General features: G+C 37.2%; 1 protein-coding gene across 1 annotated transcript in view; it reads left to right on the top strand.

Annotated features, from left to right (window-relative positions):
* Positions 1 to 14,878, top strand: part of COL14A1 (collagen type XIV alpha 1 chain) — a 113,649-nt gene that overhangs the window by 47,062 nt on the left and 51,709 nt on the right. The window contains exons 14-20 of the mRNA XM_066335349.1: positions 1,895 to 2,034; positions 3,644 to 3,770; positions 4,728 to 4,867; positions 7,858 to 7,990; positions 8,991 to 9,059; positions 9,815 to 9,966; positions 13,791 to 13,920. Coding sequence (XP_066191446.1) covers positions 1,895 to 2,034; positions 3,644 to 3,770; positions 4,728 to 4,867; positions 7,858 to 7,990; positions 8,991 to 9,059; positions 9,815 to 9,966; positions 13,791 to 13,920 — 891 coding nt within the window. The remainder of the gene's footprint in view (positions 1 to 1,894; positions 2,035 to 3,643; positions 3,771 to 4,727; positions 4,868 to 7,857; positions 7,991 to 8,990; positions 9,060 to 9,814; positions 9,967 to 13,790; positions 13,921 to 14,878) is intronic.

The raw sequence follows: 14,878 nt of genomic DNA on the forward strand, positions 1-14,878 counted from the left end.
GATACATTGGCACAAGCTGAGCTTTCATGACCACTGTCTGATCACATAAGCTTGTAACATGTTAGTCAGCCCATCATCACTACTGCTGCTACTAGACCAGGATAAAAATGAAACCCTCAGTTCTCTCAAACCTTCATTTCTTTTATGATGACACAATGCAGCCATCTCTGGTCTATAGGACTGAAAGAAGATATGTCATATCTGTCTGTCATACGCAGCTATTCAAATAAGCCCTCTGCTAGCAGGCTTTGGTGAATCAGGCAGTAGGACAATCTGGAAGGGAGAAAGCTCCCGGTGATCATGCCTGCCCCACATTGTAGGAGTTTAACAGTAGTGTCTCACCTGTCCAGAATCTGATTTAAGCTCTTTTTTTTCTCCTTCAGTGTAAGCCAGTATTCCTGGCTTAGAATTAATGAATAGGCTACTTGGTATTTTCTTCCTGGAGCATATACCTGCCTGAAGAATGATCTGCCAAATTTGCTGTAGTATTAGGTGCAGTATCTGAAAATCTGTGTTTAGTAAATAATATTCTGCTCATTGAATCATCTTGGTTACTGTAGTAAAACCTTCCCTATGCCAAACAGAGACATGCTCAGCAAGCTCATTCTAGGGTGTAGTTTCATTTTGGGGCCGGGATTCATCCAAGACTCGCTGTAAATATCACATAAGTCTGGCACAGGGACTGCCTGTCTGGTTGAGAGCAATGTTGTCAGGAGTTCGGTTCCAAGAAGAAAGAGCTGAGACTGACGCATTTTGTTGTATGACCTGGATGGTGGAATGAAGCGCATTTCACGACTGACAGAAAATAGAGAGGAAAGCCAGCACGTGATACTCCCTTCACTAGACTCAGAGGAATATGTTGAATGCCAGAATGTGTGGCAAACCCATCTACTACAGTTCCAGTGTGTTCCTGTCTTCTCTTTTCTAAGAGCCAAGTTGACTTCACGTTCCAAAGCTGGTTACAGATTCTGGATTGATAAATGGCCTGGCTAAAGATCATAATGTATGAGGCCTTTAAAATCTTTACTTTTTCCCAGGTGCTATTGTGTGAGGGAAGCAGCTTCTGAAGTGCTGATATTTATCTGTCCACGTGGGCTGGCGAGGAGTGTGTGTGTGGAGGCAGGATGGATAGAGAAAGGTTTCATAATTCAGAGGAAAGTAGCAGATGTTGGACTAATACACAACCTACTGCTGAGAGTAACAGACAGCACAAATTGCTTTCTGTGGTGTGACAGAGAAGTGGATGTAATCTGAGACTGTCTCTTGCATGACCTCATTTTCCTTCAGCTCATGACTGTCGAGGAATATATAGTATAAAAGTACAGCTTTAACTGGGATTGTTGTTGGGAAACAGCTAAGGGTTCCTAACTGAAAGGGTAGGCAGAGATAAAAAGTTACATCTTTGGAGATCTTCTCAGCTAGTTATGTGTTTTGGACAAACTTACCCTTAGGTCTTTTAGGACTCAGAAAAGTTTTTGCCCAAATTCTACTGTGATGAAGTATTTTTGCTGGGATACACATGAAAATCAAATGTGTGAGGATAGAAATCTAGCTGGCTAAAGTTAATTCACAAATACAACTCCAAATCTATTGAAGTGTTCTGTAGGCTAGATCTTGCTATGATATCTGCAGTGAACAATATCATAACTTAATTTTTTTCAGTATCAGTTGAGATGCATTTAGCAAATCTGGAAGTTCTGTTTCGGTAAAGAGCCAAGCCATTTTACCTGCCTTTAAGTGCTTTTGTAGCTCCATTGATGTAGGCTTTTGCATAGAAATACTGGTGATGGAAATTCTTGAATGGAAAACATACTATTTATTATTAAGACATTAAAAATTTTACAGCTAAAACCTGCGATCACTTTCATGGTTTTATCTCTTTTTTCTTTTCAAGTGCCTCTAAGTCCACCAGCAAACTTGAAATTTTCTGATGTTGGGCACAATAGTGCTAAGCTATCATGGGATCCTGCGTCCAAAAATGTAAATGGCTATCGCATCATGTACGTTAAAACAGACGGAACAGAAACCAATGAGGTAAATTATTAGCACCACTTTTCCCTTAACCATTCTCTAACCTCCCCAAACTTCTGGAATTATTAGGGGTAATGTTTATAAACAGAAGCTACTGTGCAAGCTCTAACAAAAGATTTGTGAGAGAATTCTGAAATTTGGTGTAAATAAGAGTTTGTTTAATATTGGACATACATATGTCTGGGGGAGAGTACTCTGAACAGTCTGGGGGACATAAACTGAGGGAGACAACTCAAGGGAACAATGGTTTGGTAGGAGCAGGATCTTGACTAACTGTACAGTATGGAAATATTCTTGATTCAGTTCAGATAATAAAACTTTTGCTGTGTTGTATATCATGGACTCAAGCTCATTCAGAAAGACCATCTGAAGGCTTTGCCACATTTTCTCAACATTTATTGCTTTAATTATGTATTGAGAACTCTTTAGAAACAGGATTTGTCTTGAACAGAGGCTAAGGCAATGCCAAGATATTCTAACTCAGATTCTTATGTTTAATAATTTGCAGTATTTAGGTCTGCCATATTACCTTTTAGCAGCATGAATTCTGTGACAGAATGCAAAATGGTATGGAAAGATTAATACTGAAATATTAATAATTTTTTTAAAAAATACAGATTTTAAAAAAATAATTACAGTAAGTGGGTTTGATGATTAAAATAGTCCAGGTCCCTTAGGAAATATGTTGTTATGTGTAACCTGGCCCTCAAGAAAAATAAGTCTTTAATAGTAGTTATCTGTAATTATGTTTCTTCTGGGACACATCTGGCCTTTCATCTGTATAAAGTGGAGTATTTGTATTGAACCTGAAGAAACTGCACTCAGCTTTAGAAGGGATCATAACTGTGCAATGTTTTTTTTTTTTTTCTTTTCTTTCTGCTAGATCCCTAGAAGTTTAACTTAGAAATCATTTGATCTCTTCCTATTGATTACCCTTAATATAGATAATATGCCTGACTGTACTGGTCACACTGGTATTTGAATGCCTCAGGCTCATTGTAGTATACTTTGTAATGTAAGTGAATGTTCAGTTCGTGTTTCCTTTGTCTGTTCAAAGAACAGGTGGCATGTTTTACTTTGTACTGGTAGCATTTTCCCTGTGGCGCTGAGCTAACGTGGCACTGAATAGTTGGACTGATAAACTGTTTACACAGCTTTGAGTTTTATGTCCCTGGCAAAGTCACTTAACTGCAGCCTGAAGAGAGACCAGACAAAACCCTCATCTGTCTCTTGACAAATGTTAAACATTAGGGTTTTATGCAGTGATTGTCCATGATAAGGAGTTGGATTTAATAGCCCAAAAAGCTCCTTCCCCTTCTGGGTTCCTGAACATGCAGTGCTGATATTAGCTGGACAGCTGGGTCTCCCAAGGCTGAATTCTCCTTTTCCGTGGTTTGCCATAAGTGCAAAATTCTCATTTTTTTGTTATTTGTCTAGTGTAACTGATTTTGTCGGCTTTGATGGACCTGAGTTTATACTTGTTCTTAGCCTCACTGAATTTCTCTACTAATTGCCTGACATTCTCCTTCTGTATCGTTATTACCTGGAAGAATTTTGCACACTGATAATGTATTTTATGGTCAATATCTACTACAAATTGTGTTTCCTCTAGGTGGAAGTTGGTCGTGTTTCAACCCATACTCTGAAGAGCTTGGCACCCCTCACAGAGTATACTGTTGCTATTTTCTCCCTGTATGATGAGGGACAATCTGAACCACTTACTGGCAGCTTTACCACAAGTAAGTATTGCTGAAGGTCTGAAGGCTTTCCAAGAAGAAATTTTATACTCTCTTACGTTACTGGAAAGTAAGATCAGTTGCAGCAAAGGTCTCTGGCTGTGAATTCAGGTATATGGAATGATTTCTGTTATTTTCATTGGTGATTTTGGCTTCTTTGCTCCCTTAGTACGGGACCAATTGCCACTTTACTCACATGAGTAATCTCTTGACATCATGAAAACATCTCCGCAGATTTCTGAAGCATTTTTCAATGTGATGGCATTTTTATCTCAGATGAAGTGTGATGAGTTCTGAATCATAAATTTAACCACTGACCTATCCAGGCACTACGGGGTAGAACCTTATGTACATACACAGGAACTACATCAAAAGGAGAAAATGCAAGACATTCAAAGTTCCTATAGTTTGTTTAATACAGTTATAGTTTCTGTACCTGTAGTTCTGCATTAAACAAATGGCTGATGACATACATTAATGCTTTCCAACAACAATGGGAAGAGAAAGGAGGAAGGGGAGGAAAGAGAAAGATGATATGGAAGAGGAAGAGAGAACATACATGTCTGGAACAAGCTGATGCAAAGTGCAAATGGAAATGCATACAGAGTCTGGAAAGGGCAGAGACTGGGACTTTGCTTTGAGATACAAGAAAAGAGCCTGGTGCACAGAGCTCTGAGCAAAGGAGATGGACTTAGGTTTGCATACAACTCCTTCAGTGGAGAGAGGACAAGTTGGCCTGTCCAGTTTGAATAAAGAGTCTATTCCTTTCCTTGAACTACAAAACTACTTCCCTAAGAGCAAATAAGTTGGCAAAGAATTCTGTAGTGCCTTTGTTGTCTACCTCCCGTGTTATACTCTTCCAAGAAGCTGGAAGTAAAATGGTATGTGCCTAATGTTGCCATCTATGGAAGTATCAGAGCATCATTCACTCTCACTTTTCTTGTGTGTAATATTTTCCAGAAAGAGTTCCAGCTCCCCAGCATTTGGAAATTGATGAAGCATCGACAGATAGTTTCAGGGTCAGCTGGAAGCCCACGTCATCAGATATTGCTTTTTACAGACTGGCATGGATTCCTTTGGATGGGGGGGAATCTGAGGAGGTAAGTTGCCTTGACATTCTGAGGGGGGAAAAGGAGGGAGAATTCCATTCTGAGGACAGCTGTGCAGCAACATTTGCTACTTAAATATGGCCAACTGACTTACAGAAAAATCTGCCCCACTGCAGAGCTTCCTTAACAAAAATCAAACCAATATTCCAGTTTTGTTTTGAAGAGGAGTAGGGAAAGAAGAGATATTTTGTGAATAGTCAATCCAATCTGTAATGTGTCAACAGCCATAAAACTAGCGTTGTTGTTTGGGGCCACTTCAGTTTTTAGAGGTTCATGTTCTTCCCTGTGATGTGAAGATGATGATGGTATCTGAGCCAGAGTAGTGATATCCTCACATAAAGCTCCAAATTTGTCTAATGTGCTGGCCACAGTAAAATTTGCCTCTGATGCCTTATTAAATAACATTACAAAAGGAAAAGTGTACACATAGAATATTTATTAGAATGTTCATCTGTTCCCATCTGTGTTTTCTTTTTTTCCCTCTCATGCTGTATTTTTTTGCATTTAGCCCATGTACATCTTGTCCACAGTCGTCTTTCCATCAGTCTAAAATTTTTAATTATTTGCATTCTTTTAGCTTTTCATTTTAAATTTTCTTTTTCAATGTAGAAAGACAGACACTTTCTCTCTTTTCCCAATTTTCCGTAGTCTGTCTCATTTTCTCTTTTTCTTTATTCATTAACTCATTATTTTGGCTTCTTTCATACTTCTTAGTCTTTAGTGACTCTCAAACATCTTGCTCTCATGGCATCAGCAGTGTGCGGAGAGGCCACATCTGCAAACTGTTTATCTGGGTACAGGACTCAGGGGGAAAGATGACATTTCCCACCTGGCCCTAGGTTTCATGCGTTATTTTGTCATCCATCAGGGCAGAAAGCAGTCATTTTAGCTTAGGTTATGTGTCATTTTTTCTGTAAATTTAGCTTAGCCTGATTATTTTTCTCCCTTTCACCTAGTGAGAGGTAGTCATGCAAGAAAGAGAAAAATTAAAGGAGTGAGCAGGGAAAAGAAGGAGTTAACCAATGAGTGAGTGGACACAGGTCATCACTCGCAGTTTCTTCTGCAGTAGATGAACTGATTTGTTTCTATTTCAGTTCCATTGAGTAGCTGCCAGTGAAAGCCCTAAAGTCGCATTTTTAAGTGAGATTTGAGGTATCTGTATTATTTCAGTGTGAGAATAAATTATCAAGAAATATTTGAACTGCCAAGGTTCTACTTGTTCACGGTATTCACAAAGAACTGCTGGAGGCTCTAATATTTTAGAATGTTGAAATATTAAAAGTGTCCGAGCTGCTTTCTTGTTCTCCTTGCATGACCTCTCTAATGGGATCAGGCCTAGGATAGCACAGTCCCTCCGGGCTGTTGCCTCTTTAAGCTTCTTTCCCAATAAGTGATCAGTCACGCAGACAAAGGACATGCACTCCCTCGTTCTTTCTCCCAAGACCCAACTTGCCAATTAGCTGAGTGGGGTCAGGGGACTGTGGTTAATCACACACCTCTCATCTCACTTCACCCACTCTGCTGATGGGTGAGGAGCCTGCAGTCCGGTGTTAGCACTAAAAAGCCAGAATAAATTTAAGAGGGACATTTTACTTCCCGGTTACAGTAGAGAATGCATGCTATTGTACTCGTGTGCTTGTTGCTGCTATTTGTCCTGCCCACTTGGATGTTCAGCACTTTGTGTTGGTTTTTGTAGGCTACATGAACAGGGAGGGGAGGGTGAAGGAAGCCATGCTTCAGAAACTATGCCAGAGTTACTGTGAGACAGTAATTATGCATAGATATTTTATAATGGTTTGATAAACAGATGCAGGCACTGGGGAGTTGAAGAAAAAGGCATTACATGTGTCTCATTATACAGCTAGATTCACTTGAAGCTTATTTCTGAAATTTTTCCAAGAAAAGTGTGCAGTATGAGATTCCTGATTCATTACTTGGTAGTTGTAGATGGCCCCAATTAATTTCTTTCTGCTTTTGTTTTTTGTATCTGAGTTCAGAAGGTCTGTGATTGTGTTATGGGTCCTTTTTTCCCTAGGACAAATTCAGGAAATCTCCTGTGGTAGTTAAAAGAATGACGTGTGATTCACTGTTTCTGCAAACCTCTGTGGCAGATTTTCCACAGGACATATCTATTGTTTGAATTCCATTACAAGTCTAACTTTGATGTTAAGTATACAGTGACCACCTTTAAAGACTTGTCAGTGTCAACCCAGACAAAGGTCATTATATTGTAGTGTCTGTTCGTGTAACCTAAAACTATTCCCAAATTTGGCCAGCCTATTTCACCAGAATTATTGCTCAGGCTCCTGTACCTTTTGTTTTATAGTCCCTTTTGTTCCAGCTCTTCCCCTTCTGGTGATCCCTGCTAATAAAATAAATAAAACACACAAAAATCTGAAGTGAAGCCTATTTACAGTTCACACTGCATATCAATCTTCTTCTGGTATCATAGCTAGAAAATTACTATTTAAAACTTTATATCATATAATGAACTATTCATCAGCGCATCTCTCCTAATCCTCAAGTCTGAAGCATGTGTTTTTTCAAGTTCCATTCAGAAGTGTGGAACCATAACTGAGATTACAGTTCTGTTATTGAAACAGCCTTTTTTAAGGCAGGGGAGGGAGATACCGAATACATTTGTCATAAAATGTTTGAATAGTAGAAATATAAATGGAAGTTTTTAGTCTGTTATGTTGCTTTTATTGATAAATATTTTGAATTGTAGTGATGTAAAAAAAAAAAATGGTCAGCTTTAACAATTAATTAGCTGTGGGTGAAAGCATAATGATATACATTTTAAATATTCTTAAGTGCTTTTTCTAGACATTCTCTGTGGTATTAATAAATTTTTGGGCAGATCTAAGTGTAGATTTAATTTATTTTAAAGGTGAATCGATTTTCCTTCTTTCATTTCAGTCAATTCAGGTAAAATAATCAGATGCAGAACTAATATTCTTCAATCTTGCTGTGTAACTTAGGTTGTCATAAGTGGAGATGCAGACAGTCATGTTATAGAGGGTCTGTTGCCCGACACAGAATATGAAGTTTCTCTGCTGGCAGTTTTTGATGATGAAAGTGAAAGCGAAGTTGTTGCTATTCTTGGAGCTACATGTAAGACCAACTCTTAACTGTGATTTTAAAAAATGCTTATGTGGTTTAAATTTGATGCAGATATCTTATATAAAGAACATAGTTCATCTTGAGTAGCTGTAATATTGAAGAATGTGGTGGTATAGCACCAGGGCTTGCTGACTAGTTGTTGCTTTTCCTATTTAATATTATGTGATAAGTGGCATTGAATGAAAATAGTGGTTTGGCTCCTTATCTGAGCTGGACTATTAATTACCTCTGTGTCTGGGTAGATATTCTTCCATCTTATATTTTAATATTTAGTTGAATTCACTCTTGGCTGAAACAATGGTCCAAAAAGCTTACAGAGGCCTCCTGTGACATTGACATGAAAGTAACAAAGATAAAACTTGCTAATCATGTCCAGCTTATTTTATAGTTTATTATCAAAACAGTGGCCTGTGTTTCAGGAAGATTGCTCTATTCTTTTTTTATGGATAATTACTTGGATAATAAAAGACTATATTTCTCATGTGTAAATTCTAAAATTTATTTATTTGTTTTTAGTAATTTAACTGCAGGCTTTGTTCTAAATCTTCTGTTAAAACAAGCCCATACCCATCCAAATGATGCTGATACTTCCCAGTGTTGCTGAGTGTACTTTCTGTTTTTCACTTGGACAGAAGTAAAACACCCTTAAAAACTTTCAATTTAATTAATATGACAACTTTAACAAATGATTGAAGTGAAAGTCTATTGTGCATAGCTCAGCCAGAAATCTGTGAAAATGTATGCATTCTTATTTGATTATACAGTTTATGATTATGTCTTATCTGCAGATCTAAGTACTAATCCTACAAATATATATGTGCCTAAAGTAAACTAAATGAATAATTCCCTTGTAGTCTCTGAAATGTCTAAAGTGTGTGGGATACTTGTAGGTGTGAGCACATAGTTTCATTGTCATAGTCAGACATACAAGAACAGTACTGTGACTTCCATGTTTTGTTGAGCTGTTGGTGAGCAGAATCCTGTTTTCCAGCTGTGAGTGCTACCACAGTACCCACCACAGTCGCCGCCAGTGCCACCACCTCTGAGCCCACCACAGCAGGTAAGCAGAGCAAGTGCCAGCAGTTTAAATGCTGAGTGCAAAGCACTGAGAGTCCCCACAGGCAGCTCCAGGGCTGGGGGCAGAGCTGTGGTACTGCTGAGGAGCTGGTGTTCCTGAAGGGAAGGCACAGCACTGCTGAAAGGGTCACACTGTGCTGCTCTGCACCCCTTTGTGTGTGTGGCCAACCTCCTGCACAGGCCATGCACAGATGGGGAGCTGACCCCTTACACAGGGTAGGGATTCTGAATGATGCCAGTGGTATTACTTAAGTGTCCAGAGACTAATTTTGAAATTTCACCTAGAATTTCTCTTTCCCTTTATAAATGTGAGCTTGGAAACTTTTCAGGATTTTGTTCCATTTTGAGTGTTCTCTTTTTTTTCCCCACTGATTAGACAACTGACTTCTAAGGAAGATTTCTGGGTTATTTCTCTTCTGTAGCATTCTAGCTTGAATTAATTTAAAGCTCCATAAACTGAGTAGGTAAACAAAGCAGATGGGATATTATATGTTAAATTAGGTATAGACTAACTATTATTTTTTAATAATTAGTTACAGTTTCTATATTATTAAGCCCAAATATGACGGAGCTATATGGTTTTGCCCCACTGTGGATCTTCAGAGCTGCCATGACTGCAATAGAGCTTGCAGCTACTTGGTGATAATCAGCACCAAGTGGCTTCAATATTTTATATAAAAGAATACTAAATCTAAAAATATAACTGAGAAAATATTAATTAAGTATTTCTGGATTTAGTTTTTCGAACAGGAGTGAGAAACCTTGTTATAGATGATGAAACAACCTCAAGTCTGAGGGTGACATGGGACATTTCTGACTACAGTGTTCAGCAGTTCAGAGTGACCTATCTCAATGCAGAAGGTGACCATGCTGAGGAAGCGGTAAAAATGGTCTGTATGGATCTTGTTATTGGTTTCATAAGCTTGTTTAATAATTGCTAAGACATAGTACCTTCTTATATGACAATTTTGTTGCAATTAGTAAAGGATCTGTGTTTGATATTACTGGAAGCTTGAACTTCAAAGTTCTAATTGTACAACACCTGATGCACTGCAGGCAACAGCAGCCAAATGTATGATCAAGGCCCAGTCACACAGATGTTTAATGAGCTCACAGTCAAAAGAGGAGCTGGCTGTCTTTTTTCTGCCCTGTATTTTTTAATTCATTCAAGTAGGGTTTTTTATTTTTAATTTTAATTTTTTATTCCTAGGCACTTTTCTATCCTGAGATTGTGTTTTTATGACACTTAAATGCTTGTACCAGACAGTCTTAAGCACCTTTTTTTTTCTTTCACCAGTTTTACCTCTTCTCTCTTCTCTGTCTTCTCTCTCTTCTCATGGTATGCTAAATCAATGAAAGTAAAAATTAAAGTTCATGTACAGAGTTTTTACACTTCTCATTAACCCAAACATGTCACAATAAGGACTACACTATTTAATCTAAGAATATTACTAGAATAATCTAAGAATATGCCTGAGAATATTTGTTATTTGTCCAACGCCATATGATGATCAAGATTAAAGTTGTCCTACACAGAAAAGTGTCGGATCATTCAAATTGTGGAGAATATTTGAAAGAATGAAGAGTACTGCATGTACTCTTTCAAGCATATAGGAAACAAACCAAAGCACACACAAAAGAAACTGCAAAAAAGAAACTTGAGCTCCATTATTTTAACATTTCACAATTTTTGAGATACTTTAAGAATTCAGCTAGGCTAAGTGCCTTTTTTAACAATTAGTTTCAAATCAGGGAAAACTTAGTATTGTAATGCTTGGTTTCCACAAAATCTGTTACACAGTTTTGGGATGGCTCAATGTAGGTACATTTAAAAGATTAAGTTGTGTATTTCAAGGTTGTTTCCTAGGTAAATAGCTCAGAATACAAAAATATTCCCTATCATTCTCCCTCTATGTCTACCACTTGAGTCACTTCTTTTCATAGGGCAGTTATATCAAAAATATGAGTTACTCTTTTTAATGTTTAACAGCTGACAATTTTAAGCCTATATCAGGATATTTCAATAAAATATTAAAAAGAGTTTAATTTTTTTTTCTAGGAAAATATGAATCTGTCTTCTTCCATTTCAGTTTTATTCATCTTTTAGGAGACCCTGCTGGAAATGTACTTTTTAATCACCTATTTCAACTATGACCTGAAAATTAATTTTCAGTGTAATGGTGTCTTTTTGGACTAGGAAACATGCTGTATGAATTTACCTCAACTATATGTTAGTATACTATATAATTAAGTGGAAAATTTTCACAGTGTAATGGCACAAATTGTACTGTTCTTCTGAGAATAACCCAGATGTTCTGAAATTCAGATCCCAGATTTACTGTTTCAGCTCTCTAGTTGAGTTGGATGGTATAAATGTCATTCTGCTTTAGTATTCAATGACTATTATGTTAAAATGAAACGAAAACTGTAGGAAAGGTATTAAAATTGTGGCTATCAGAAGGATATTAGACCTGATTCAAAAGTTCATTAAATATAATTATAAAACTGTATGATTAGGTAGGTATCTTGGCTCAATTCTCACAAATTTCATTTTAATCACACTCTCAAGCCTTGTTGTCTTTGGTCACAATTCAGCAAACAGTTTAACCACATTTCATCTTTGAAATTAATCACATTCATAAATACTTTACTGAAAAAGGAATTATGTAAGATTATACTTAGAATTAGATGCATTTTAATCAGAGTGCATTTTATCATGTGGCTTCAAGCACCTGAGAGGTGCACAGCAGATGTCAATAAAACAACACAGATGTTCAATTTTGGGGGAGTGTTTATATGCTTAAGTACATTTTTTAGGCAGAACCCAAATGTTTTGTGGAATTTGGGCTTACATGTACAATAGCGTGACAGTTTTGTGGTGAGTGCTTAAGTTTTTTGGCTCTGATTTCAGTGATATAAGTTTCAGTTGCTCCTCCCTTTCCATAAAAATATGAATAAGCTTTATAATTCTTGATGCAATTGGCTGAAAATCAGGGACTTGAAAATGTAATCAAATACAGAAGGGTTGAGCTCTAAATTACATGTATGTTCTTGGGTGTGCTGCACATACTGGAAAGATCAAATGTTTTCTCTTCTTTAAAGCCAAAAATGTTTCTCACTGCTGAAAGCTGTATTGATCTGTGTATTATTATGCGCATGTGGAGAGGAGAGAGTTCTCAATGCTTGCATCCACTATTCTAAAAATCTCAAAAAATTAGTTGGACTTTTTCAGAAACTTAGTTTGTGTGTTTTAAATATGTATAGAAGAGGAATGTGGAAATCTTTCAAGAACATTTATTAATGGTTTAAGTTCAGTTTTGATCAAAGAATGAAGCACTTTGACAAGTCTCAACACCTGGGTGCACTAGAAAATTTCCTTCTTTGTATCACTTGCCAAAACTAGAAACAGTTTGAATGTATCCTGAAGTGTTAAACTGGTGAGACCTTTCTTGAGCATATGCCTCAAAACTTTGCCATCATCACATGCATCAGTCTTCTCTGAAACAACAAAATGCTTTCATACACTTCCTTTCTGCTTCCCCTCGTGAGTTTAAAGAGCTTATGCTTCTCTCAACTTCTTGCCAAATACGTGTAGTTGCTGGGCTCAGATGATAGATTCACACAGTGGACATGGGCCAGGGAATGTCCAAAATGTGACATTGGACCTTGGGACTTGCTTCCAACAGCATCACTTCAGAGCACAGGTCTCTGCTCAGAAAACATAGGACTAGTTTCTCTTTTTTACCATGCCCATCCCATGTGATGTAAGTGGCTCCCATACGGGTTTTGGAGGCTCTCTGGGATAAAATTTTACTGGCAGGTTAAGCAATTGCAAGGCTTTGCTTGGCACTCCTGCCACTATTATTGTGATAGTGGTTTTTGGGGCTCTGGCTAAAATACAATAATCTGTTGAAGGGTTTTAGAACTAGCTGCTTATAGGGAAACCTTTCACTGTGCTTAATTCAGCAGGCTGAAACATGTCCTTTAGAACCAAAACTGCCTGGAGGAATTTCTACAGCTGCCCTACTAGCAGGTTGTCTGGTTGGATTTTTGTTGCAGATCTTCCATGTTTCATGGCAGTTTGGGATCCTGTGGTATTTGTGGGATATCATCCCACTTCCTCTCCTAAATAGCTACCTTCATTTGCTTGTCTCCAGACTAGATGCAGACAAGACAAACAAGTTATATTCCTACTTGCTCGGTTCAGTGTTTCCACATCTCATAATCTGACTTTTTCTTCCTCCCAGGGAAGGAGAATTTTTTGTCTCCAAAGAACAAAACAATCAGACTTTATTACCAAGCTTCAGAAAATCTAAATATGTCCAGAATAAATATATCAAGAGGATGCATTTTGGCTATACAGCAAAATAGTTCTTAAACTATTTATGGTCCAAACAGTACCAGTGGTATATGGACCTGTAGTGGCTTAATTTAATGATAGGTTATAGGTCTACATTAAACCTTAATATAGGTTTAATATAAAAGAGTGTTATTCCATAGGAACATTTTCTTTATTTTTGTTTTGGTATAACAGTAGATCTGTTAAAAGGGTGGATAATGCAGTGATTTTATTTTACTGTATATCATCAGTAATGTTTGAAAATGCAAGCTATACAGCAATGCTAGTGGAATGTGTTGTCGGAGACTATGTAAGGTAAAGTGGTTTGGCTCTAGTCATTATGCTTGATTGTTTCTGCTTTTTCTGACCCTCCAGGTAATGGTGCCCGGCAGACAAAACACTCTTCTACTTCACCCTCTGCTGTCTGATACAGAATACAAAGTTACCATTACCCCCATCTATTCCGATGGGGAAGGAGTCAGCGTCTCAGCTCCTGGAAAAACTTGTAAGTACAAACTTTCCGCCTGTCTTTGGCCAGGATATGCATGAATAAAGGCTTGTTCTTTGTGGCCTTTTTTCTTGGCTGTAGGAATGTATTTTAGTAAAAATGTGGGCTTATTTTGCATGGCTTATATGACTTGAATTTTAAATTAATCTTAGTTGATTGATTTATAAACAATGGGTTTCTTCTAACAGACAGGCTGTATTTTATATTCAAATACTCTGAGTCTGCAGAAACTTGTTCAGTAATAAAGCCCATAAATGCTTGATAAGTAGCCCACCAAGGGCAAGCCAACTAATACAGAAAAAGTAAACAAAGCCTGCTGATATGGTATCAAACCAACCATTGTACTGTTAGATTTTCTTTTGTGTGTGATCATTACTTTCTAAGGGTCATTAGAAATGCTGCTGAACTTTTTATAAAAGTGATTGCATTATCTCCAGAGTTCTGACCAAGTACCAAAAGATTACTCATCTGTAGCTTAAGCTTCCTGTCTACTGTATATCATAAAAAATCCTTTCATTGTGCACTTGTAGTCATGATAGTATAATTTTATTGAATTATTCTCCTAATTTGCATAATTTGTCTTAATTGAAATGCCGTTTATGCAGGGACTTAAATCACTTGTAAGTAATTCCTTTGATTCCATTCTGCAGGATTAAGTGTTCAAAAGAGCATGATTTATACATTAAAAACTTCAGTGCACTTGGATTGGAAGAAACTATACAATGTACAATTATCTCTAAATTACCTTACATTTTTAAGAAACAAAAGTAAGATTTTTTTTAAAGAAATGTAGGGACAAATTTTGGAATTAATTCAAAAATTCATCGTTTGTTGATCAAAGTTTGTGGTCAATCTGCTGAGTAATGCAAAAAATTAATTTGATTAAGAGTTTCATCTTGATAATTTTACCTGTGAATCTGAGAGTACTGGGTATCAGCTCTTTTTATTTGCATAT

Source organism: Sylvia atricapilla, chromosome 1, assembly GCF_009819655.1.
Source record: "Sylvia atricapilla isolate bSylAtr1 chromosome 1, bSylAtr1.pri, whole genome shotgun sequence".
Lineage (NCBI taxonomy): Eukaryota > Metazoa > Chordata > Aves > Passeriformes > Sylviidae > Sylvia > Sylvia atricapilla.